The sequence below is a fragment of the Takifugu rubripes genome, chromosome 18, assembly GCF_901000725.2.
Source record: "Takifugu rubripes chromosome 18, fTakRub1.2, whole genome shotgun sequence".
Classification (NCBI taxonomy): domain Eukaryota; kingdom Metazoa; phylum Chordata; class Actinopteri; order Tetraodontiformes; family Tetraodontidae; genus Takifugu; species Takifugu rubripes.
This window is the reverse complement of record NC_042302.1, coordinates 2,729,707-2,755,925: the sequence shown is the minus strand read 5'-3', so window position 1 is coordinate 2,755,925 and position 26,219 is coordinate 2,729,707. Positions and strand designations below refer to the sequence as shown.

Below are 26,219 nucleotides of genomic sequence, written 5' to 3'. Positions count from 1 at the left end.
CCATAAAGTCATGCTGGGATCTTTGAGTTAGCGTTGTTAGCGGCTGAAAGCAGAGCTGCTATATGAAACCACCGGGGCCCCAAGAGTCCGCGCACGCTGCCAAAACTAAAGCAGGCCAAATCCTCCCCTCTTCTTCCCCTCCCTCTTTTTTTAACTCATCTCCCTCTCGTTTCTTTTATTCCCCCCCTTTTTCTCCATTCCCCAAGCATGAGCAATTCACTGTTAATTCAATTTTCCCCGCCTGGGCTCACATGGGACAGCATTGGAATTCCGGTTTGTCATGATAAAATGATTACACGGCATTGTGTTTCTCTGGGCACCTCCCAGCACATTTATTAGAATCTGTCAGTGTCGATGTAGATCGGCCAGCCAAAGTGCACGTCTCCGCCGCCCCTCCTCGCCACGCCGCTTCCCCTTCCTGCCCGGAAACTGGTTATTCCTTATGAGATCCGTCGCTCCTGGCAGACGCATAATCTGATTACATCCGCTAGATTAAAAATATATTGAATTCATCCCCATTCTCCTATCCTCCTGTGTTTAACCCCTCTCCCTCCATTTCTCACCTCTTCTCTCCATCCTCTGCCCTATTTTCTGCCCTCCCCCCTCCCCCGTACAGTCCTAATCTACCCCAGTAAATTCAGAGATCATATTTAAAGGAAAAATAGACTAAATTCTGTGACATTCACAGAGTAGAGATGTGGGAAAAGGCTGGATTATTTATTTTTTTCTGCTGAGTCAGATGACCTTCACCGCTTCACGCAAACTGTTTCTCCACAAATGCTGAAACAACTTCCTGTTCGGTCTACCTGAAATGGTCGGCGGGGGCAGGGCAGAGGGCAAATTGGCAGATTTTCCCTGCGAAATGAATTAAATGAAATACAAACGACTCTAAAACCCATCTGAAATATTAACACTAACGATCAATTAGCTTCGCTGGAATTAAAACTTCACACCTCTGGACCGGGAGTGTGTTTGATCCTGACCATCTGTATAGTGAAACCTTCCCCCCCCCCCACCCTTCATCCCTCCTGTCTGGGTAATATACAGCTTATTATTTTTTATATTTCCATCCCTCCCTCGGCCTGAACCCACCTGTCAGTCAAGCTGTCCTGTGTGATTTGGAGCTGTCACTCCCGCTCCGGCTTTCGAGTGCGGGGGTCCGGCGGCTTGTTTACTGAGATGTGACTGGACGTGTCAGACTGAATAAGCCCGTCTGGCCCTCCCCCCCCCCTCCCCCCACCACCACCGACGCATGCATGTGCTACGGTTGGGTGGCTTGTTGCAGGTAGGATGTGGCTAATGAACATCTCTGATGCCACCTTCAATTTTGGGTGGCGGCCTTTATTCCATTGGCAGTCCACCAATTACTGTCATACTGCCCCCCCCCCCCCACTGTCAGCGGGCGGTGGGGCGTCATAGAAGAGTCTCAGCACCAGGTCCTGATCCCTTGGGGAGTCATTACACCACTGCAGGACCCTCACACACATCAGCAGAAGCAGCACCCCCTGCCTCTTCCCATTGTCCCCCCCCCCACGTTACAGCCCACAATGTGGCCTCAGGCCGTCAATCCCGCCGACACACACTCATCTGAATGCTCTCACTATACTTGTCAGGCCTGCTTCACCATTTCTTTAATCTTTGATTAGAACGTTTCTTTGTATGCGGCGTAATTTAGTGCAATGTGCCAGCCAGTCGGATGCTAAGCTAAGCTAGGTTCAGGCACAGGGGGGGCCGGAGGGCGGTGGTGCTGAAGGTCAGTGTCCAAACGCTTTTCCACCGCGCGCACACACACACACGCACACACACACACACACACACGTCTAGCAGCCAGCGCTCAAAACCTTTTCAGCTCGTGAGGGCAGAAATCGTATTTGGGAAATATTTATTGTAGGTGTGGTTTTTGCTTTGACTCCATCCAGAGCGGCGTCCCGTCTTCAACTGGCTTTTTTTTTTCAGGGATTCAGCATATTTTAGTCAACAAAATCATTGTAAATGTGAGATTTTAGCAAGTATAGCGAGCTTGTACTCACAGTACCGTCCCCCCCCCCCCCCCCCCACCCCCCCACCCGCTCCCACTATCTCCCCCGTACCGCTTGCTGTCTTTATCTGACACTGTAACACAAACCAGATTGGTCTTATCTCGACTCTCTCACCACACACACACACACACACACACACACTCACTCTACAAGCTACTCTTATTCTCACTGGTGCTCATGTCTGTATACACACACACACACACACACTCTCTCTACAGGCTTGTGCGTTATCGCTCTCAATCGGAGTGGATATTCCTGCTATTTCACTTACCCAGGTAAGGTACAAATGTTTGGCGGTTTCACGGTGAAAAAAGGGAATTTGGAGGCGCGGAACATTTCAATCCGGCCCTGAATGCCGTGTTGATAAGAGCAGCTCACTGCCGAGCGTGGAGCCGGTTCACATACGTGCTGGTGTGTCAGTCTTGTTGAGATTTACCTCTGACACACTCGTTAATCACAGAATTCATTAGTCATCCCAGTGTCTAATTGTTTACTTTCCCCGGCGGCGGAACAACGCCGGGTTCCAGGCCCTCCCTGCTACAGCTTTAGAACATGGAGCTGAATTCATTTAGCCGCTACTTCCAGACGGATTAGTTATTTCTTAGCCAGGAAATTGTATATTTGCTGGTCAGTCCAGCCTTTTGAGGTTTGAGCGTGTTGCTCACCTGCGGGGGGGAGGGGGAGATGAGAAAGCAGGAGAGACTGAGGGAGAAGGAGAGATGGAGTGCTGAGCCTGAGGGTTGAGCTGGAAGAGAAATGATCTGGTCTTCTCTGAGAGAGACCAGAGCCCAGTGAAAGTGGAAGATAAATGGATCCATTAATGAAGCCATAATCTACTAATGAAATCAAATGGACTCGCTAACTGCTAGGTAACATCACAAATGATGCAAATTAAACCAGACCAGTATAATAAATAATACATAAACCTCCAGACCACAAAGACATTCACCACCTTGATTTATTTAGTGACAATTTGTTCTCATTTCCCGTGGCGTGTGCGTGGAGACAGGGTCCACTCGGAGCTCTAAAAGGTGGCTAGCTGGAGCAAAGGTACTGCAAAGTCAGCAAATTAGGGGTTCATTTTCCCAGCTCGGAGAGCCAGTCTAGCGTTAGCATTAGCATCACAGCCGACAAACTGAAAGCGGGAACTGGAGGTCACGTCATAGCTCGACTACGCCGCCGGCATAACAGACCAGCGGGGCCGACCTCACCGGCGACATCTCAGATGTTCCAGATTACCTCCCTGCCCGTGCAAACCAGGTCTTTATGCTCCACTTTTGTGTTCCAGAAACGGGACCGTGAACTAGTTTCTGAACCTAATTGGCTCAGCGGGCTCCATCCCGAGCTGTGAGAGGCCTCCTGCATCAGCGCGGACATACGTGCATGTCCCCCCCCCCACACACACACACACCCACACCTCCCACACACAAGCACACACGCTGTTGCATATGGATGAGCTAATGTGGCCGATCTGCGCTGCAAAGCGCACACACACACACACACACACACACACACACACACACACACATACATCCACGCCTCTCACAGCAGTGGAACACAGACCGTATCACAAGTGAACTTACAGAAACTATGCATTATAGATCAACACGCTCACGCGCACGCACGATTACACACAGAGAGCCGCCGTGCACGCTCGCGCGCCCCATCACAAATGATGGGATTTAAGCATCAACAACATGAAATATTCATGTGTCAGCACCAGCCGCTCAGGCAGAACCACCACCAAGGGGGGATTCGCCTTCAGATCTGAGGATATTCCTGCATTCGCCCCCCTCCCCCCAACACAAACTCCCCTCTCTCCCCCTCTCTCACTCCCCCCTCCCCCGTTGGGTTTCATGGCGTTGTGTTCCAGCATGTTCCTCAGTAATGTTCCGACCCTCCATGATGTCACCTTTCGACTCTAAAGTGTTATGTCTGTGCTTTGGCGGTGGGCTGGGGGGGTCACGCTCCCCCCCACCCCCTCCTCTCTTGTGAGAGAGGCAGGCAGGGCGAGCGAGCTTGACGGCGAGGCACAGACCTTGAATCCTTCTTTTGGTTGCTGCTGATTGGACGTTTGTCATTTTAAGGATGAACTTAACGATAATTTCAGTGTTTAAACTGGAGATGTGTGTGTGTGTGTTAAATGTGAGTCCAGTGGACGTCGCCCCCCCCCCCCCCCCCCCCTCAGATTTATCCCTTCTCCCATTTAAAAGATGTGATTACAGTGCAACAATTCACACACACGCTGTCAGCACCCGTGATCCAATTTTAGCGGTTAGAAGGGAGGGATAAAGAGAGGGAGGGGAGAAAAGGTGTGTGTGTGTGTGTGGGGGGGGGGGGCAGAGGAGCAAGAGGCAGCCATGGAGGAGCTGCGATGGATGGGAGGAGGGGAGCGCCTTCGCTCGCCCCCCTCTCGTTTGTCATTCTGTCGGCGCCGTATGCAGATTAGGAGCTAATATGATATCGGTGCAGCGCTGATGGATGTTTAAAATGATACGGCAACCCTGAGCAGCCTCGCCACATGCTGCCTGCCAGGGCTGGTGAGTGTGTGTGCGCGTGCGTGTGTGTGTGTGACACAGAGAGAGAGAGAGAGAGAGAGTCGATCAGTGAAAACAAGATCTAAACTGCTACAGGAACCGCACACCTGGTCAAACTTTCAGCAACTTTTGGTGTGGGACACCGCCGGCGAGCGGGGAAATGGCCAATTCAGCACGTGCGCGCGCGCGTCGCAAACTTCCTGTTAGTTGATAAATTGTAATTGCTCGTAATGACATTTTGCAGCCCGCCAGACAGCCGCGCCGGCATCGATAGCGCGTTGCGTTCAGATCTTGTCGATCAATATGGAGCCCGCGCGCGATATCTCTCACGCTAAAGGTCAACGATCGGCGGCCAGCCGGAGCAGATTTTCTCGGCTGACGCCGGAGCGCGTGAGCGAGGAGACGTCGGGCCTCCTGTGTTTGCATACGTCGGCTGTGTCTTTTTTCCCGGGACGTCAGGGCGGTAATGAGCAGCAGGGCTGGGCCGTCGGGCCTGACGGGATCCTCCGCAGACTTCATTAGTTAGAACAAAGCCAGTTGTCCATTCGGGCCTAATTGATATTGATTCACTGATTTGCTCAAAGGTGATTTGAAACCACATTTTGCCACCATCATCGAGGCTCCTTTCGCTCTCTCGTCCCCCCTCTCAGGCGTCATAGGTAGACTCGTCCGCCGCCTCAGCCAGGTTTTTCGCGAATTAGCGGCGCGTTATCCTTAACGCCGGTGCTGATAGACGGTCTCCATCCTCCTAACTGGATAATGATAGTTATCATAAATGGTTAGTGGTCGGCCGAGTGAAGCATGGAGATCAATGCAGACGCTGTTGGTGTTAGCGCGAAGGAGGCCTTTTATCACGCTGATAGATGGCGGGCTCGTCTTTAATGCGACGCCTTATGATCATATCAATTTGTCCTCGCTCCTCATCGACATCGCTTTATTGCCCCGCGCTCGCTCACAGTCCATCACCCTCGCACTGTAAATCCAGACTTGAAACGGCGGCGCGCCATAAACCCGCCATCCCTCTTCCTTTACTGCTGCGAGCGCCTTCCTTCTGTCTGCTTCGCGCTCGCTTTAATCCACCTGACTTCCACTTTGTTTTGATATGCCCCCCCCCATTCCCCCCACGCGCTGTGACGGGCATCGACAGACTGCCCGAGTGAAAAGAGTAAAGGCATCAGACCGGGATTAAAAAGTAATATCACACTATTAAAGAGATTAGCGGTTGAGATTTTTTGCGATCTGAGCCGCCGACCGATCTGATGAGCTGGCATTCACCGTATTGATTCCATTTCCAGCTCCACGCTCACACGGACAACAACGCTTGGTTCGGCTGGTTTAGAGGTGGAACGTAAACTGGCGTCCATCTGACCACTAGGAGCGAGGAAGTGGAGTTTATTCCTCGGATATTTCACAGAGCAGAGGGTGGTGAAAGTTTAAGTAGAACAGCGTCTCCACACTATACATTTATTTATTTACTTTATTCCATGTAATGCTAAAGTGTTTTTAGCATTTCCACCCGGGTTGTTTCACCCTGCGGTCGGTTTTTATAGGTTCGGCTCTGATCGGCGGTCGCGAATTTCCGCTATGATGAAGGAAACCTCAGGTCTGCTCGCCATGTGAACGTCACCGAACGCCGATTTTAAGCAGGTGTATCCACGTGTTCACCTGCTAAATATGAGGCTAAATGGATTTTAAGCCCCAACTAGCTTCTTTTCATAGTGGGAATGACCATTTTCTTTTATTCTCTATAGATATTTAGTCTGGTGGTGAGTTGCTAACGTGAAGGCTAATATCGAGCTAACAAGAGGTCGGATTTGCTAGTTGTTCCAAACTCCATGCTAACGCGTTTTTCTTCTGTTTTCCATCATAAACGCTGCAGTTTTTTTTTACACGAGTATCGGGACAGGCTGCAGCTGTCCGCTAACAGTTAACGTGCCGGCAGAGTGCGACCCCCAGCCGGATTGAGACTTTCAAGCTGTTTTCAGGCTGATTTTATTTGAACTTAGAGTCATTGTTCTGTTTTTTGGTCCCTGAACTGAACTTAGAACGATGTCAGATTCCTCACTTCCCACCTAATGACCCCCCCCCCCCGCTATTGTCCCATTTTACTCACTGTAATGGCTTTGCACGGGTGTCACATGCATCTCACTTTAACGAGTTGTACCCCCCCCACCCTCTGCGTTTATGTTGTGTGCAGTGACGGGGGCGGGATGGGCCGGGGGCCGCCCTAATGCTGCCTTCATTTGCCTGTGTGAGGGGCTCTGGGCTAATGGTGATGATCTGTTGGCTGTTAATAAATGGGGGTGGAGAAAAGGAAGGGAATGAACACACACACACACACACACACACACACACACACAAAATGTGTAAGTGTGCCACACACACACTTTCAGGAGGTAAATGAGGCCGAACACACAACTACAACTTCTCCCTTTTGTCCACGCCGTTACTGCTCAGGTCGTTCCCTCGCTGTGCTTAAATGTCCTCAATATGTCACAAACACATGCAAGCTCCAACACACACACACACACACACACACACACACACAGACGTGTAAATGAAGCTTGTTGGAGCGCTTGTTCAGCTCTTTATAGCGCTCACATGCACGGTTTTACTGCCGCCTATTGCAGCGTAATGGCCATATTGCAGAGACGCCAGCATCAGACTGGAGTCGTTCCATCTGAAGCGCTGATCGAACAGACTGTAAAATAATGCTTTTTACTGCCTGATTCTCAAAACAATTGTGACGTTTTATTGTTCATTTCGAAATGCCAACGCTAAAAAAAAAAGAAGGAGAAATAGCTTTTATCGCAGCAGCTGTTCTGCGTCGCCGTGGAATTCAAATTCAAATAAAATAAAGCGTAAAACACCTTTCAGATGAGTGATAGCACCCAAAGGACCCCGTCGCCATGCTAACAAAATAGTTTATTTGGGAGAAATCATCAGAATTGTCAGACCGGAATGTTAAGATTAGGAGAACAAAAGTCGTCTCGGTGACATGAAATGAAATAAAGTAACAAACTATCGATGAAGCGTGTGAATAATTTGTCATCGCGTTGACTAAATCTCCTCATTCTGTGGGTTTATCTTCTTAAAAATGCTTCTGAAGGGTTATTTTAGGCTAGTTCCACACGTCACTGAAGCCTTCATATTGGTCTGATCCACCAGTGAAGCCCTCAGAACCGTTGGGAGGGGGGGGGCTGGGAGCATCACCTGAAGAGCTGGAACAGGATCTGTGCCTCACACTCCTGGAGAGAAGATAAGATGGAGGAAGCGGCGGGAAGTCTCAGGGGTGGGGGTTAGAGAGGGGGTAAGTGAGGGAGCGTGAACGTATTTATCTGCGTTAAAAGAGGCGCGGGCGTTTCTGGATGTGTTGATTGGTTGGGGGATTGTGAGGCTGCTATGTGAAGCCGGGCGGCAGGTGAGAAGTAGAAGGGTGTTAAAATGGAGTGTTAAAAATTGCACAAATGGATTGATAAAAAAAGAGAACTTTATATCGCTTAGTTCCGCGAGGAGCCGTCAGAACGAACATTGGATCCGTCAGTTTTACAAGCCCCCCCCAGTGACCAAGGCTAGCAGCGGCAGCTAGCTAGCCAGGCTAGTGTAGATTCGGATGAAGCCTGTCTCCGTCCACACCATTTACCCATTTCACGACCCAGTTCACCTGTTTTTGTGCCACTGGTCCTAATTTAACACCAGTCTCAGAAGGGTGCGTGTCACTTCCTGTGTCTGTTTGTATTTATCAAAACCAGAGAGACAGACTGGGAGAAGACTGGGAATATTCAGGCGAACCATGACAGCTGGCTCATTGTGTCTCCATCCTTGTAGAACCAGTGCGAGTGTGTGGCCAAGTACGCCGGCGGGGCACCGGTCGGGTCCCGCCACCTGCTCCTACACCACGGCTCCGAGGATTCCCTCACACTTCAGCTCCGTTTTACGTCTCCGCCAGGCCTGCAGGAGCCTGTGCTGGGCTTTTAGACACACGCTGCCAAAAAAGGTCCATCGTCAAGCATAAGTCTGGATCCTTTCCACCTGGATGCTATTTCCCGTCTGTTTCCAGCCCGGTTGTGTCCCAGATCCACTCAACTCGACTTGCGCTAACAAGAGGCAAATGATACTCCGACTCTGAGCATTTTACTTTACAGTCCAAATGTGATCGTCCCATAAGATCCTTTTGCTGTGATTGATCTGATCAACGTTGAGACTAATTTGACTGTACTGTAACTCTGAGGGCCTCCACAGTGATGATATGTAAGATATTTAGCATGCATGTATGAAAGTATGATTAATCATAAGTATGACAGATGGTTTGGGTAGTTTTTGTGTCTACTGACAGTGTGTGTGTGTGTGTGTGTGTGTGTGTGTGTGTGTGCGCGCGCGCGTGTGTGTTTGATGCTCCATTTACCCTTTTCATAATTCATGGCATCGGCAAAATGGACTGAAGCGGAGGTGGCTGTTAAGTGTGTGTGTGTGTGTGTGTGGGTGGGTGTGCGTGTGTGTGTGGGATAACAGGATGAGTGGTCGGAGATGAAACAGACAAGAGTGTGTCTTTGAAATGCAAAGAGTGACTATGAATGTGATTGGGCAGCATGTTGAGGAGGAGAAGGAAGTTGTTTTTTTTGCTCTTTTTTTTTAACTTGAGCTTATTCCATGTAGCTATGAAGGGATCCCTGTATGTGTGTTTTACACACACCCACAGATACACACAGTGTGTAGTCTTGGGGCCTGGGGACCAATTTATTTACATGCAGTAGAAGGAGAGGGGATTGGAGTGGAGGATAAAACAAAAAGGGAAGCAGAAAAAAGGAGGAAACAGCAGGGAATTATGGAGAAATCCCAGCGGAACAAGCAAATTTCTCGACTGTTCCCAAGCACAGACGAGACCAATTTACTATTTAGATGGCTCCGTGTTTGTGTGTTTTGCCTCACTAGTGTTTTGATGGTTTGCTCCATATTTCCAGAAAAAAATATTTCCTTTTCACTGCCCAACTGTTTTTAGTCTGGCTAAAGCTAACCCGCGTAATGAAAACGCCATCGTAATTATCATCCGCTCCGAAACAAGCAGGACAGCTGTCATGTCTGGACACGTGCGGAACCACTGGCTGGAAGTAAACAACCTATGTGAAACATCCAGGCGGTTGAATATTGAAGAGGTCAGTAAATGAGAGGATAAAACCCGTTAGCCGTTTATTCAAGAAGCAGGTACGGACTTCAGGAGTAACGGCTTCGATGTCCGATGTCCGTACAGTTCCGTATGTACCTTCCGCTCCTGCCGATGTTGTCGCTGGCCAGTCGCGTCCGATGCATACTTGATAAAATGGGAGAACGCGTCCGGGGAACCTGGCGGCTTGTGTTAGCATTGAAACAGTATTTGGTGACCGGAGACAAGTTTTTAAGCAAAGCAGAGGTGGTGACTTCAAGAAGGGAGGAGAGTTCAAACCGAGGATTATAAAAAAAAATTTTTTTAAAAAACAGTAGAATGTCATCAGCATACAGTCCGAAAGAATAACGATTAACAAGAAGGAGCTGTTAAAGTTGACCTTTTGTTCACGAGTTCAAACAGATCTTCTGTTTTTGTCTTGCAGGCAGGACGCCAGCGACCTCTCTGGAGCCATTCAAAGGTACTGTTACTTCTTTTATTATTCCGCTCTCCTGCTCCCACATCACTCGCTTTTTTTCCCCCTCGTCGGCAACGGGGCGTTCAGGTTATCTCTTCAGGCTAAAAACACTGAGCAAATCTACAGAGGTTCTAGCCTTAGTGCTGTTCCGGGATGACATGCAAGGACAGGTGAGAAATAAGAAGCACTGATGGGGGGAGAGAGAGAAATGATAAAACAAAGAAAAGGGAAGGTGGAAAGGAGAAATGTGACGAGATGAGGATCTACGGATGGGGAGGGTCATTAAACTAAACCCTTCGGCGACAGGGCGACAGATCAAGTGAGGGGAGAGGAGAAGGGAAGAAGAAGGTTTAAATAAGGGCTGATCTTAAAATAGCAGAATCTATTTCTCATCAGAGACAGAGCTAACAGGAAAAGGATGAATATCCTGCCCTGAAAACCATCACCGCTCCCCCTCTCCTCCATCATTCCTTCCAGCGCGAGAAGAGGTAGCAGAGAGGAAAATGAGGGCAGGAACCCCTACTCACCTGGTTGGTTAACATTAATAACATCCCCGTAAAGACCTAAGAAGAACCTATAAGGCTTTATGAGCCAGATCATCACGGCTGTGACTTTCATATCACAGCTGAACGTGTCGGAACGGCTCCGGAGATGAATCCTCCCATTTGACCCGGAGTCAGTGCTTTGATTTAAAGTTTGGGTGAAATAAAAGGTTGATTTAGCTAACGCTAGCAGCAGACAATGCTAGCAGCACCGACCGCGGCGTCTGACGGGGGGCCTTCGAAAATAAGATTCCACGTCGGACAAATGTAGGCGGGTTTTTTGTGCCCGAGTGACTATTTTGGATCAGCAGTGGAGATGAACAACAGTATGCAATCCCCCATAATTCCCCAGGAAGACCTCAATCCCATCCATCTCCGCAACTGATGAACAGCCCAAAATCTGCTGTCGAACCGCCCCAAAATGGAAAGAAAAGCTCATAAAATGATTCTTTTCTATGAGTTCCACAATTAGACAAAGTGCCTCCGCCTGTAAACAAAGCGTTTAGTGATGGTATCCATGTGATATAAAGAATATGGGATTTTAATGGGCTGCATCCTGCCGGACTGCACTCTAACTCCCTTAAGTAAGTGAGCCGCTCTTTAAATGTAACTTATCTTTTATTTATTATTGCTTTTATCGATTTAACCGCTAAATAAGTCATTTGGCCCTTTTTTCCCGCTCACAATGGAGCGGAGGGATTCTTAATGATAAAAGTCCCAACGTAGTTCCAGCCCCTCGGATTCGCGGGCGAATCGGGCCGATGAATAAATCAGCTCGTATCAGAAACGGGAAGCGGCGATGAAGACGGCGGCGGCAAATAATTAGGCAAAATAGCGAGCTTTTGTTTTCGCCTGTGATTGGAGGGAACAGGCGAGGCTGCGTCTGCCGCACCAGCGGCGCGTGCGCGCGCGTGCGGCGGCGGTGTGCGCTGTATGGTAATCCTCCGCACAGCTGCGTCATTCTGGAACGCGTGTTTATTTCCTCCCTCGCCATCACTGACACACATGTGCACACACACACACACACACGCTCTCTAACAATCACACAAAAGAGAACCGGGCATGTAATTTGATCTTGTGCGCTCTCCTCCTCTAATGAAGCTCTCTGGCGGTTTGACTGACACCCGGCTCATTATTTAGGCGTCTGTTTTGGGCTCATCGGAGGAAGAGGAGGAGGAAGACTAAGAGCGGGGAATGGAAGACAGTGATTGGAGAAGTGGAAACATGGGAGCTGAAAGAAAGGGTGGGGTTTGGATTGGAAAGCTGGGTAAACAGACAACAGGAAATGAAGGCTACGGAGACGGGTCACGAGCGGACCGACCTAGCGTGACTAAAGTCGGGATTTAAACCCGGTTTAGGTGGCGAGTTGAAGCAGCTCTTCGGGGAGGGGTTAAACGCAGAGGTCAGAGGTCACTGCATATTTGTATACATAATCAATGAGAGGAAAGAGTCTTTGGAAAAAAGGCAAAAGTTAGAAAAGAAGCAGTTTGAGAGGAGAAAGAGCCGATGTTTGAAACGGGCGATAAAAGGGTGCAAAGGGATCGCGCCTGTGTGCATGTGTGTGTGTGCGTGTGTGTAAGTGTGTGCATAATTGCAGGTCTTTGTGCTGATAATGTTCTTTGAAGACAGAGCTGATAATTAGCGAGAGCCGCTCCGAGGACGCCTCTCAGCATCGGTCATTATGTGCTGCTAAACCCACCATCGGCTCTGACGTGACCTCCTGAGGCGGCGGGAGGACGCCGCCCCCGAGCACGAATCCCAAAAACAGAGGAAAGGAGGGGGGCCTGACACAAAGCAGCATCGACCGGCGTCTGTAACAGCCCCCAGCTCAGAGGCGGAATAAACACCACCGCCCTCAGAAGGCCTTTATTTGGTGTAAAGGAACCAGGTGTGTGTGTGAGAGCGAGATACATAGATACTTAACACACTTCCTGTTCACCGAGTCACACACAGCAGAGACGGTAATTACAGGGATTCGCACAATGTGGCGTCCCGGAGCGCTGAGGCCGTTATTGCCTCCCCGGTTGCCACATGACAACAGCCGTCCCTGGCTGATGCTCGACGCACCATCTCTGCCCCCCCCCCCCCCCCCCCCCCCAGTCTTCCGACATCTGAATATTCATGAGAAAGGAACTGACTCACCACAGTCAGACTGTACCGTCTGGAGTGTCAGTTAGCCGCGGTAAAGGCGCCTGTTGGAGCTTTAATTTGTTCCCCAGTGAGCGAACGTCCAACGAGAGCAGCCGACTGAGAGAGAGCTTCGGCTCTGTTGTCGTTTTGGCCCGTTCGCACCAGAACCTTGGACATAAGCATACATTAACGCACGGCCACTGCGCGGATCACCCGTCTGGGTGGAGCCGTCGGTCCCTCCGTTAGCGCGTTAGGAGCGGTACGACCGCGGCTGCTTAGCCAGGAAGAAGGGCTCAGCTGTCAATCAGGAGCTCCGGATGAATGCCATTAAATCACCATTAAAGCCAATCAGATTAGAAGAACACCGCAGCCGATCAGGGCCACCACAAGCGTGAGGAGCAACAGACACCTCAGAAGCCCCCCCCCCCTTCCCGCAGCCCTACAGGTAGGTGTTTGTGTGTTTGAACCTTCGTCCGCGGCTCAGATAGCAGCTTCTCCTCTCGTCTACTTCGGGTTCCTCCTCCTGCCACCGGGATTCAAAGCGTCTCCCAGCAGCCGCAACGCCGCCATTGGAATTCTCTTTGGGTTTCCAACTGTAGGAAGCAGCGTCGATGCCATGCTCACTGTTCATCCATTTTTCATTTGAAGCCATGAATTATGAAGAGGCGTTAATGATGGGGGGGCCATGGATGTGCGGGGAGGGGGTGGGGGGTGGGCAGGGGGCGCGGGGGGGTGGCGCAGGCCGATGAGGTGGGGGGGGGGTCGTCTGCAGGGAGCCGGACCGACATTTTCGTATCCGTTCCTTCTCTTCTTGGTAATCTGTCTGTCTCTCAGGAACATGTTCTGGCTCTGGGGGACACAAGTTCAATTTAGGGACAGCACACACACACACACACACACACACACACACACACACAGTGGCAGGTGAACCTACAGTGGCTCAGGAGAGACTTTTTTCTTTGTATGTGATTCAGACCACTGACCTGGAACACATTGGGTACTGAGAGAAAAACACACACACACATACACACACACACACACACACACACGCGCGCGCGCGCGTCTTTATCACTGCCGTTGGTCCAGGAACAGGAACATTTCTTTAGTCTTTAAATAGGTCCGCTCTGCTTTACGTTTCCCGTCAACTTCACCTGCTTCAGTCAGAAGTGCACGCAAAGATGCAGAACACACGTCTCTTATTGGTTAAGCCGGCTGTTACCATGGAAATGTTTACCATCCGCGGCAGCCGCAGCTCCTGGTGATGTGTGTGAGCGCCTGACAAGTGTAGACTTGACTCTCTCAACGGTACTTTTGCTGTGTGAAACAGTGAGGAACAAGCAGTCCTAAGCTGCTGCTTGTTGGCTCCTGTTCCTCACATACATCAACACATTTTCACCTTTGCTCAGCATTTGTCGATTGTGTCCCGATTGCCGGTTAGCCCGTTCCCCCTGCCAGCCCCCACCGCGGATGATCGATATCGCGTCCGTTCCTGAACGTCGCGCCGGGTGTTTTTGTTTGTTTCCGATGGAAAACATGACTGAGACGCGGAGAGAGATCTTTAGATTTGCTCCATCTCTGTTTCATTTACATTTGTCTTTTCCTGCAGTTCGTCACATATGCTTGCTCCGTGTGTGTGTGTGTGTGTGTGTGCGTGTGGGTGTGTGTGTGTGAGGAACTCAGTGTGACTGTTTTTTTTCCTCTTTTTTGAGAGGCTCCAGATGGCTGAGAGACAGGTGAGCCAATTAGCGAGTCTCACTACACAGCAACATCATCACACCGGCAGAGCATGACACACACACACACACACGCTCACACATACATGCTTACACACAGAAATCCTACTCTGCTGTAGTGTTTAACATTAGCGCCACGATGCCCTGATGCTTCCCTCCACCCGTCAATAATTCCTCGGCAGCACATCGATGGATATGAAGTTGATGTAACCACGTTGAGGACAAATGGTGCTACATTTAGCTCGTTAGCACGCGGCGCCTATAGCGCGGCGCTTTATGCGTTCCCTGAGGCCCAGAAAAACAGGCAGAACGGGCAGATTTGAATTGACTCGCTTGTGCATTCGTTTACTTCCAAGGAGCCAAAAATATTTCGGCGAGAACCCGGCTGTTCATTATAATTCTAATGAAGTCTAAATCTTCACAAAAGGAGGCAGGAAGGCGACAAGCCCAAACACAACAACCTCTATCCTTCCTCCCGTCGTCCCTTCTGTCTCTGCCTCACGTCATCTTTACTTTGCCGCTGAAAAGCCGGATTTTTAACGCATAAATGCTTCCTTTTTTTAAACGAATGAGCCCCATCTGACCTCCTCGGGCTCCTGTAGCGGCGTGCTCGTGCCGCGTGAGGCGTGTGTTCTTGTTTATATGTATATTTTTTCCCTTTTGTCGAGCGATAATTGCGCAGCCACGACTGCCGCTTCCCCACCTAATGGAAGGGGACAAATTAATCTCCCCCCGCTAATGTCTGCAAATGGAGCCGGACCATATCTGCCACCTCCGCCATCGCCGCGCAGGAGCGAGCCGAGGCGAGCGTGTCCGATGACAGATTCGGTGTGTTCAGGAGGGCGGAAAAAGAAGAAAAAGCTGGGAACGCGTTCTCCGGGATCCGGATCATAACTGCTGGTTTAGGTTTAAGTACAGTGGACAAAAAGCTCTTGATATCGACCCCGACGTTCCCCCGGGAGACTGAAGGAGGCTCAGCTCCTCACCTAATGGCTCAGGAATTTAAACGCTCTTTCGAGCCCGCCCAAAGATGGCGCGTGCCTGGTCAGCGCACACCTCTCACGCGCGTTGAGAACCGGGCGAGATCCAGTGAACGCCTTCCCGCTTTCCCATCTTAATAGCCGATGATCCAGAGGCCGACTGCCTCCTAAGCTCCTTCCTGCGGATGACCTCCAGGGAAGATTGCGGCCGCTGAAGTACAGAGGAGCTGATTACACGGCGGCGCCGAGGCTTTGTTCTAGGCGTGCGTCTGTCCTTGACTTTAGGGAGGGAGGGAGGAAAAGAGGCGGATGAAGAAAAGGAAGAAGAAAGTTCTTATCTGTCTCTGGAGGCCCAGGATCCCTCCATTACAGATTGTCTTGGCGACCTTCTGGCCCCGCCCCCGGTTCATCCCGGCTGTCCTTTGCAGCACTTGTTTACTGTCCCATAATGACATTGTCAACGACAATAATACGCCTGCTTATCGCGAGGTGTCGGCCGTCACGGTGGCTGAATGGCGGCGTAATGGGATGGCGAATTGTCATCGTGGCGCCTTTGGAGGCGCTCTCCTCCTCGGACGTGTGTGCCGGTAAAGATAAGATTAATTCTTCATATCACCGGCTGATTGCAGAATCTTGTATCTAATGCAATTTTTATTCCTCCACCCCCAAACTCCCTCCCCTCCCCCACTTCTTTCAAAGTGCAGAGTCAACCTTTTTTTTTTTCTTCTTTGAGGGAACAAAATCTAAATAATTTATCTGTGTTTTGGAGGGTTTTTTCCCTCCTCTTGTACTTAGAGGCAGAGTGGAGAGAACTGGAACAGAGGAAGGCAGGAGAGGCAGATGAGTGGGTTTTTTTTTTTTGAATGGGATGAACGTGAGCAGCATGTTGAGGAGAGCAAGAAAGCAGAGGATGGCAGAAGGGAAGAGGGGGCGAACCCTCGCTCCGCGCTCGGCTGGAGAGGGGCCAGAGAGGAGCTTGCAGACTTTGGTAATCCCTCTTTTATTAGTGTGAAGCCAAGCTCAGCAGAATGCAGGCTCACAGACATAACAGAGCTACTCACAGCCGACTGTCTTTACGCCGACTGTCTCCTGGATCTACTTCACCGGGGTCCGAAAGGCACCCCCCCCCCATTCAGCCAAATTGTAAACCGCCAGTCAATTGAAGGGGCATTCAGTCCAGGCCAGGGGAACTCCGGTGCGAGGCTTTTGATCCTAGCCAGGTCCCAACCTCCATGTTTGGCACAACAAGCATCCTGTGTCCTTGCTTTGCACCGCGTGTTACCATGACAACCCCCCTTACATCACTCAGTGCCCCCCATGTAGCCAATGGGCATTGACCTTTCGCTGTCAGAGCGCGTTAGAGAGCGAGAGACACAGAGGAAGAGCGATAAAGACAGAGAGAGAGAGGGAGCATTTACTGAAAGCAACGCCGTGGCCGTTACAAACCCAAATCATGAAGGGGGATTTTGGTTTGAGCCGTGGCCTCGAGTGACTTCTGATGACTGCGGAGTTTTCCCACAATTGACCAATAAAAGATGCTCGTCTTCGCTGGGGATGATGTCACTGCTCGGCATGAATGGCAAAGGCTGCTTAGAAGGCATAAAATAGAAAGAATAACAAGGGTGATTTTGGCTCATTGTCCAACAAGGGCTCCAGGTCGCGCCCGTTCCCCCGGGCTACAACCACGAGCTTCTGTCTCGACCAGACGCTGCCATATGTCCTCTTGATGGCCGGTGTTGGCTAACTGTAGCCTTATATGTGGACAGTAGGTTTGATAAGAGAGGCAGGTACGGGCATTCAGAGAGGACCTTGCTATGGGAAAGTGAAGGAATCTAGCTTAGCTCCATTTTGGAGAGGCTTTATATAGCAAATTTACCAAAGTGGTGATGCTCTGAACTTGTGCATTAGAGCCTCTGATTAGCGTAAAGGTCAATAAATACAGCGTAGGACAAAACAATATAAACTTTATCTCGCTATGTTGTCTCACACTGGGAGCAATTTGATCACAGAATGTTAGCTATAGCTAGCTCATTCAAGCTAGCATGGGAGACTTGAGAAAATCATGAGGGCGACTCCACAGCTGCAGTCTCATTTGGTGGACGATGATGGCCGGGAACTGCGTGCAACTTGTGCATGTCTGCGTCTGTCTGGCACGTGATTCCAGCCAAAACTTCCAAAGGGCAAAACACACAGGCTGTGTCACCCAGCATCATTTCACATGTGACACATCTGTCGTGCTATACAGCCAGAAGTAGTAATCAAGGTCTGTTAGCTGGTGAGAGGCCATTCGCAGGGCGACAGTGATAAAAAATCTTTGTGCTCCTGCAGTATCATGATGTGGAATTACTCGTGACAGTCTCCCCGTGACATTGGGAATCAGGTCGTGGCCCCGACCGAAATGGAATCTTTGCCAGATGTTTGCTGTGGCTCCACGTCAATCTGGGATTCTTAACTTTCCACCAGTTAAACTTTTGCTTGGTGCTCCTTGCGCGGACAAGCGGGATGCTAGCTTTAGCTGACAAATTCTTTTGTTCAATTTCCTCTGAATTTTTTTTAATTAAAATGTGGGGGAGGAAACATTCTCATGATCTTTATTGACATTATTAAATTGTGACGTCTGGTTGGTGCATTACAGTGAATAGAGGGAGCACATATCAGCACATCAGAGCGCTGACGGCTTCAGGTTTAGCATTTTTTTGTGCCTCTTCTCTCTGTTAGCACGCTCGCTGTGTGTCAATATTTGTCGTCGCTGCCTGCCTGCAATCAGTTTTGGCCCAGACAGGCGGCAGTGAGAGGGCGATCCGATGTGAGTGGTAAACAACAGAGGCGGAAATGGGTAATTAAGTTAGAAGTTAGCAGAAATGTCTGCTGCATCCTAATGGCGGCAGCCTTTGCGTGGCGGATAATTTAGGATTTCTATTGCTGTAGTTTTTCAGCGAAATGCAGGTGTTTGTGAAGACAGAGGATTTTGCCCTCTATGCCAAACATTCTAATGAAGCTCACGTATAATCCATAATTTTAACTATCCCCCACCTGCCAGCCAGCCACACACACACACACACACACACACACACACAGGAAGGGCTTAGAACACACACAATGTGCACTAATGAAGCTGTTCTCTCTGTTCCGTTCCTGGCTCGGTGAAACATGCATAAATCATAATAAACAGAGAGATGAATTTTTAATCAGCAGCTCCCTGCCGGTGTCTTCGGCTCCAGCCTCCTGTGGGGAGCAGAAGCTCCGATGTGCCAGGTATATGGAGCAGGATCCGGCAGCGCCTCCTCTGGGAGGCCTCCTCTCAGAGACACGCCTGTCAGGGCTGCCTCGTGCTGGACATGATCCGCTGGTCCCGGACAGTCCCGTCTCCGGGGGAACCAGACAGATGTCCAGACAGAACGGAATGCGAAAAAAGGCGGGAATAATTCTCGGTGATGTATGTGTAAATAGCACGTCGGCACCGCCGTCAAATATCCGGTTTTAATTCCTGTTTCTTCGATGAAACGGGAGCCGAGAGCTTCGAGGAGAGCGAAAGCAGCAGACACGGATGTTTTCTCTGAATTTACAGCTCATCATGGCTCATTTTTTTCAATAAAAGCCTTTGTGTCTGGAGAACAGACGGGCCTGGTCCGACCATTTACTCCAATATTTGTGAAAGCCGCGGTGCCGCCGCATCCCAGCTGAACAGCCAGTGATGCGTGGCCGTACATAAAAGGACATTTAGAATTCACGCTCGGGTTGGTTTAACCTCGTAATGACAACGTAGCAAACATATTTCTGTCAGGTTGGAAATGCGGAGCCAGAGGAGGAGAACGGCCCCAAAGACGGGACGTGTAATAGCTGCGCTCAGTCTCTCAAGGAACAAATTCCAACCGTCTTGGTGGATTCTTCACACTGGATCCCGTCATCGCGACTTTTCCGTAAAGGTTCTTGGGTTTAAACCGTCTCCTAGCGTCGGAATGACTTCCAGGGTCGATTCTCTGGGGTCGCCAGCAAACCGCCATGGAGAGACGCGGACTCTCCAGACTAATCCGGCCCAGCGGAACCAGAAACGCAGCTGCTCTGTCGTGCCCCCCCCCCCCCCTCGGTCTGCACCAGGCCCGGCAGCCTTCCTGGCAGTCCAGGCACAGACCGGGCCGCTCCACAGCCGTAGCGTTAGCCTCAAATAGGCCCGCAACATAACAACATGAGCCGAGCTGTCACAGGGGATTACTTCAGTGAGGCGAGCCAGCGGGGGCCTCCACCGCTCTGCTGCCTCACCCAGGGAGGTTTTGGGGGGGGGGGGGGGGGGGGGGGGGGGGTGATGGTGGTGGTGGTGTGGGGGTCTTTTCTGTGGGCTGGAGAAAACATGAACAATGGGGAGAAGGCTTGTTGACAAAAAAACAGAACATAGAGTAGAGAGGGACGAAGAGCTTTGTGTTTATCACACACACACACACACACACACACACACACACATACACACACACACAGGAGCGCCTGCCTCAGCTTCCTGTCTGCGCTCTCCTACTTCCGCTGCGGAATCCAGGAGAACGCTCTGGAATCAGACTGACGAAGTTTTTCAATTGAACGTCGAGCAGCCGGGTGTCGCTCACCTTTGACACCGCGAATCGACTCGCATTCTTTATTTATATACAGTATTTATCGAGCCGTTGTTGTGTTTGGCCTTCAGCTGATTTACATTTCTGTATTATTCCGCCCACGCGCGTATGAATATGCAGCGTTTTCCGCGGTGTCAAGAGTTGCGATAGCTGGTTCTTCTGGTGCCGTTTCCGAAGCTTCTGCTCATAAAAGTCCGATATCTGAAAGTTTGAAAGTCCTCGGAAACTTCCAGAAACCAACCGCAGCCTTTGTCCAGATGTCAGAGGAACCTTTCACACTGTTCTTCGGGCTGTTGCAGTTATTCATTAAACGGGAAGGATGGTTTCGTCTGCTGGAACGTCTGAGGGGAAAGGTTCAGTGTTTTACTCAAGGGCACTTCAGCAGGCGCCGGATCGAACCGACATGAACGGATGAAAGGCGGCGCCAGGGAAAGCCACGTCTGCATTTTTCCAACAGCAGCTTTTTGGCGGCTCCTGGCGATGGAAATCGGTCTTCCCGGGGTTTTGCCGTGGGTGAGCATATTCCACCGATGTTTGCAGGTTGTAATTTATTGCTCTGTAATTTACTGACTGGATCTGCGAACGCTTCATTGGTTGACAAATGAAACCGCTTCCGAGGGGCGCGCTTCATTTGCAATTTTTCAATGAAAAAGACGACTTTGAAGGCTCCGCGCATCAAGCGGCGCCCGGGCGAGCGGCAAACACGGGGGAAATTTTCCGGAGGTTTAGCCCAGGACGGGCGCTGCGGCCGTAGCTGTCGACGCGGCGGCATCGGAGCGAAATGTGCCGCCGAAATGCTCAATATGGCAGAAGTAAATAATGCGTGATGCAGCCACAGAGGGCTGTTTCATTATTGCCAGTCAAACCCCGGCTGGGGTTACAATGGTTTAACTGGAGGGCCTCCACACTGGTCCCCTGGTTTCAGACAGAGACGGTTGATGTTTCTTTACACACCTGGCTCAGACATCCAGATGTTCCCCCTCCGGTCCTTCGGGCAGTGTGATGAGGACCTATAGAGTCTGGGTCCGATTTGAAACCTATTTGATGAGTTTCGGACGCATAAACGGCGCAGGACATGAATCCTGGCAAAATAAATCATATTTGTCTTCCACCCTCTGCTCCTTCACAAACTTCACCCTATTTTATACATTTAATTCAGTTTTGACTGAATTATTGAACTAAATTAGACTTTAATCCACCAGCTGCCGGTTGAGTAATTAAAATGTTCTGCTGATTCATTAGTAATCACTGAAAGGGCTCGAAAGTCCTCACCGATCTACCTGTGTCTGGTTCTGGCTTGTTGCTTTTTGGTGAGAACCACAAAGAAGCCATCAAAATGGGATCCACCTGTTCTGCAGGCCCAGTGAGAGCGGAAATCCGCTGCTGCTTTTCCGAATTTCAATATTCGACGGGAAAAACAGCCGCTGTCTTGCTGTGCAGAGCTTTTTTTTTTTTCTTTTTACGCTACCGGAGGAAGTCATTTTAGCCAAAGATGATCAGCACATTTCCCAGCAGAACTGCCTCAGGGGCTTGACATTAGTCTTAAGCTCCGCCCCTTCATTTCCCATCCCCTCGCCTTTGCTGGCAGGTAAACCAAGCGTCCCCTCTCACCCCACACATTGTGCCTACTTAATGGTGTGGAGGATATTCGCATATTACCTATTACGCGCGGAGGTTTAGAGTCGCCGCCTCTCTCTACCATTTGGGTGAAATGACCGTTGAAATGGCCTCAGTTGTCAGCCATCGTGAATTTGCTAAAGCAGCCGTCGCGGCACCGGAGAGGGAACGCCGGAGAGGGAACGCCGGAGAGGGAGCGCCGGAGAGGGAGCGCCGGCCGTGGCTGCGACAGTGATTTAATCTGCCTTTTCCCTCGCAGAGAGTCAGGCCGGGTGTGTCGGACACGAATCCAATACAACGCATGGACACGCTGGTCCAGGAAGTTTGGGCCCGGCAGAAGAGGGCTGGGAGTGAGGAGGGGGAGGGGAGGGGGGGGGGGGGCGTCGCCCCTGGTGATACCGCACAGGAGGGCCACAGGCTCGGATCAATACTCCCAATCATCCAGATCACAATGGGCGCCGGTTTACCCGTCTCTGATTCGCACCCCGCTACCGTCACGTTCACACAATCACACAATCAAGGTGGAGGCAGCGGGCTGGGGGGAGGGGGGAGGGGGGGGCGCATATGTGACGGAGGCGGGAGCTCACAGGTACATGAAATGTGTGAATATGTGCGTGAAATGAATTGAAATGGGTGTGAAAGTGCATCTATTTGCAAGCTGATGCATATACACTGGTGTGTGTGTGTGTGTGTGTGTGTGTGTGTGTGTGTGTGTGTGTGTGTGTGTGTGTGCGTGCGTGCATGCGTGCAACCTACTAATGTGTGCCCACAGCATGTGCTGGTGATGTGATACCCCATTTTTTTCTGGGTTTGTGCCCACTCTCCTCACTCTGTGTGTGTTTGTGTGCGTGTGTGTGTGCGCATGTGTGTGTGTGTGTGTGTGTGTGTGTGTTGTTATCAGAATGACACCATCCTGCTCTCTCCTGCAGCCCCAGAGGATCAGTGGAGCTGCACCAGTTTCAAATGAAAATAGATGAGAGGCAGTGACCGCCGCTGCCTGGGTCCCACTTTAATGAGGAAAAGGAGCAGAGAGGGAGGAGATGGGAGGATGTTGCGCAGGGAGGGTGATGGTGGGGGGAAGGGGGGCAAATTGGAAAGAGAGGGTCGTACTGGACGAGGAAAAAAAGCGGCGTGGGGGGGGGGGCTGTTGATGAATGGAGGACCTCTCTGTCACCGATGTGATGGCCAATTACAGTGGGAGCGCGCTCGGATGCACTGCAGGTGAGGCGTACAGCGTGGCGGAGTGGCCACAGAATATCCCTACGCCCTCCATCTGCATGGAGAGCAGGAATCACACCAGCAGCTTTTTTTTTGGGGGGGGGCGGGGGTTGCTTTACAGTTTAGCCCAACTGCTTTATTGTCAGGCAGCATCATCCGAACACAAATATTTACTTCCCCCACTGGAGCTAAAACCTTGTTTCTCCTGTTGCTCCAGTCCAGATTTCCATTCCTGTGATCATCTGGCCATTTTGGACGCCGTCAGATTAGCAGGCAGCCGTTCTGCTCCGCTGCTGCAGCATGCTAAGCTAGCTCAGTACCCAAACTTGTTGATTCACGTCACTGGAATTAGTCGAGAGTCACATGACCGAAAAGTGTCTTCAGTCCCCCGGGTTTGCAACGATGCTGAGCCGTTTTGGCGCCAGGCCGCAACCATTTTAGAGGGCTGGAGGTCCAGCAAGAGCAGGACGTGGTCCTGGAGCCTGAACCGTCCCAGAGACAGCTGAAGTCTGTTTCTTTTTCAGGTCCACCAAACCTTGTCCAGTCCTGTCTGGTTAAACCATCAAACTACAGCAGACAGCTGCTGTGAGGCCTCTGCAGGGGCCGTGTGTGTGTGTGTGTGTGTGTGCGTGTGTGAGTGAGAGAGAGAGAGAGAAAGAGAGAGGAAAAAGAGAGAGAAACTATTAGCCATGTTGGGACCCCTGGAGCAGACATTTGCATGTCAGGGTCAGCGATCAGATCAGGAGGTGTTTTGCTCGACAGCGCTGGACTGTATATAATAACCCAGATCAAACCATGCTGAACTCCTGTCTGAAACTGGTTTAGGGCCCAGTTCGATCCCAGTGGGAGGATGGAGGAGCCCAATCCATCCCTCTATCAGCCACTGAAAGGCCTTCAAGGATAGTATTAGAGTGACGTATCTGCGTTCCACTGCTGATTGCCGGTGTTTGGATTAGTGCAGAATAACCAGAATGAGGGAAAGAAGAGGTCAGTGAACATTCAACGTGAGAGAAGAGTGAAGCGAGTGATAGGAGGGAGGGGTGGAGAGGTGCGAATGGAGGAGATGCGTGTTGGAGATGGAGCGCCGGAGTGGCAGCCGGAGCGATGAGGCAGGCTCCATCTGCCGCGTCTCCATTTTGGTTTTCAGGATCGCTGCTCGACAGAATCACAAAGGCGGGATCGAGTGGAAGGCCATTTCTGACTCCTCCTTCCCTTCTGGGATCGGTGTGCAATCTCACGCAAACACACACACGTCTGGAAAGTTTACCAAACTGGACTGGTCAGACTGGCTTCTCCTGCAGTTTCTGAGGTAGCCGTCAGGGTCTGTCTGGGTTTGAGCTCCTCACATGTCCACTTAGGCTCAAATGCAGCTGCTTGCTCTTCTGAATTATTAATGAGCTCCTCATTAAATATTCACGTGCGAAAAGACTGAGCCATCAGCTACCCACAATCCTCTACTGTGGGCGAGAGGTGAACAGGAAGGTTAGAGAGGCCTTGACGATGGCTGGGAGTGTGGTTTCTATTTCATTTGCTCTGGAAGGCCTCCTGTTCTTGGCCTCTTTGTGTTCTTCCTCGCTGCAGCCTGTCTCCTCCTCCTCCTCCTCCTCCTCCTCCTCCTCCTCCTCTCCTTCCTAAATGATCGATTTGTATTGTTCGGGCAGCTGAGCCTCCCAGCCCAAGGGGAGAGAGATGAAGGCAGACCGGGGACGATAACTGGACAGAAGCGCGGACTGAAACAGACCGTGCCACAGGGAGGACTGGGGAGGGCATGGAGTCCTGGGGGCGGGCAAGGCAGCAACCTGGGAAACCCAAAACAAGCGGAGGAAAATAAGGTGCAACACAATGTGGGACATGTTAGCTGGATCTGACAACTGATCTGAACAGAACTGATGAGGGGCTCGCTCTGCTGTTACCTGGTCCACTATGTAGGTCCACCATGTAGGTGGATGTATGCTGTTCTAGTACAGTTCTTTTCAAAGGGATTATTCCCACCTTCCTCCTGTTGTGTTGACATCACAGCACACGTGTACACAAACACAACTGCAATATTAATCAGCTGCAGCGCAGATTAGACTTTAGCAGCGTTGGCTGTCAGCAGAGGTTTGAGAGGAGCGCGTCAGAAAAGGGTCCGTGACTGGTTCGCATGAGAGAATCCACTCTGGGACATTCTGGGACAGGCCTGCACGTGGCGGGACAGGCGACACGGGCACGTGTGTCTGCCGTCACCGCGCATGGCACGGAAAACCGTTCAAATCTCCCGCGCGACGATTGGCAGCTCTGTCCAAATTCAACCCCGCGAGGGCTCGCTTGGAGGCCCTGAGGAACTCCTTCCATCCTTGAGTTACCCACCACAGCTCTGGAACTCCTAAACAAACAATACAAACCACATTTTAGCACCTCAGCAAGGCTCTGAGCGGAAATTCACTTTAGCCGAAAGAATTTAAAAATTAGATCCGTGTTGCGTGTAGTGTTGGAAGCTAGCAGAGGGAATTGTAGGCAAACAGGTGATCGCGGCGCGTTATTTCCTCATTACCGCGCCCGCCGCCGCGTGGGAACGTCCAGGCCCGCGATCCGAAGGCAGCAACTTCGAGCGCCCGCTCAGGCCTGAACTGGGCCGATTACCACGCAGCGGTTGGTTAAATAACCCCCCCCCATCCTCAAACCCCCGCACTGAAGAGGGGTCAAAAGCAGTGAAACCTCGTCGTCCCCTCTCCTGGGATGTGGAGAGCCCCCAGGCGCTGATGTTGGATCTGTATTTCCCTTCTATACTCTGACCTCAGCCATTGCAAGCAAACATACGTGGTGACCCCGGAGCAGAGCCGCGGGCCCCGTCCCGCCCACGCCATCCGCTGCGGTATGTGTGCACAACAAGCACTTTTTTTTTTTCCGTCTTTCCCTTTGACCCAGATACTCATTTTCTTCCCCCAGAGAGCCGCCTCTCAGTCTTAGAGAGGCTCATTATTTTCCTTGAGTGCCCCCCCCCCCCCCCCCTTATTTCACCGATGCAAGAGGGAGCAAATGGGGCAACCTGGTAGACGGGCTGCTCAGGGGTGCGTTCAGAGCGGCTGTGGTTCTGGGGGGGCTGCACACTGGATCTGCACAATTAACGGGCCGTTAAAAAGAGTCAGCAAGTTTGCAGTAAATTACAGGCTGCTTCATTATTACCAACTTATCCGTAATTGCTCCTCTCCAAATATGGCCGAC

General features: G+C 50.9%; 1 protein-coding gene across 12 annotated transcripts in view; it reads left to right on the top strand.

Moving 5' to 3' along the window:
* celf2 (cugbp, Elav-like family member 2) overlaps positions 1 to 26,219 on the top strand; it is a 120,317-nt gene that overhangs the window by 13,840 nt on the left and 80,258 nt on the right. For all 12 annotated transcript variants that reach the window (XM_029825725.1, XM_029825733.1, XM_029825731.1 and 9 more), the window contains exon 2: positions 10,162 to 10,197. In XM_029825725.1, coding sequence (XP_029681585.1) covers positions 10,162 to 10,197 — 36 coding nt within the window. The remainder of the gene's footprint in view (positions 1 to 10,161; positions 10,198 to 26,219) is intronic.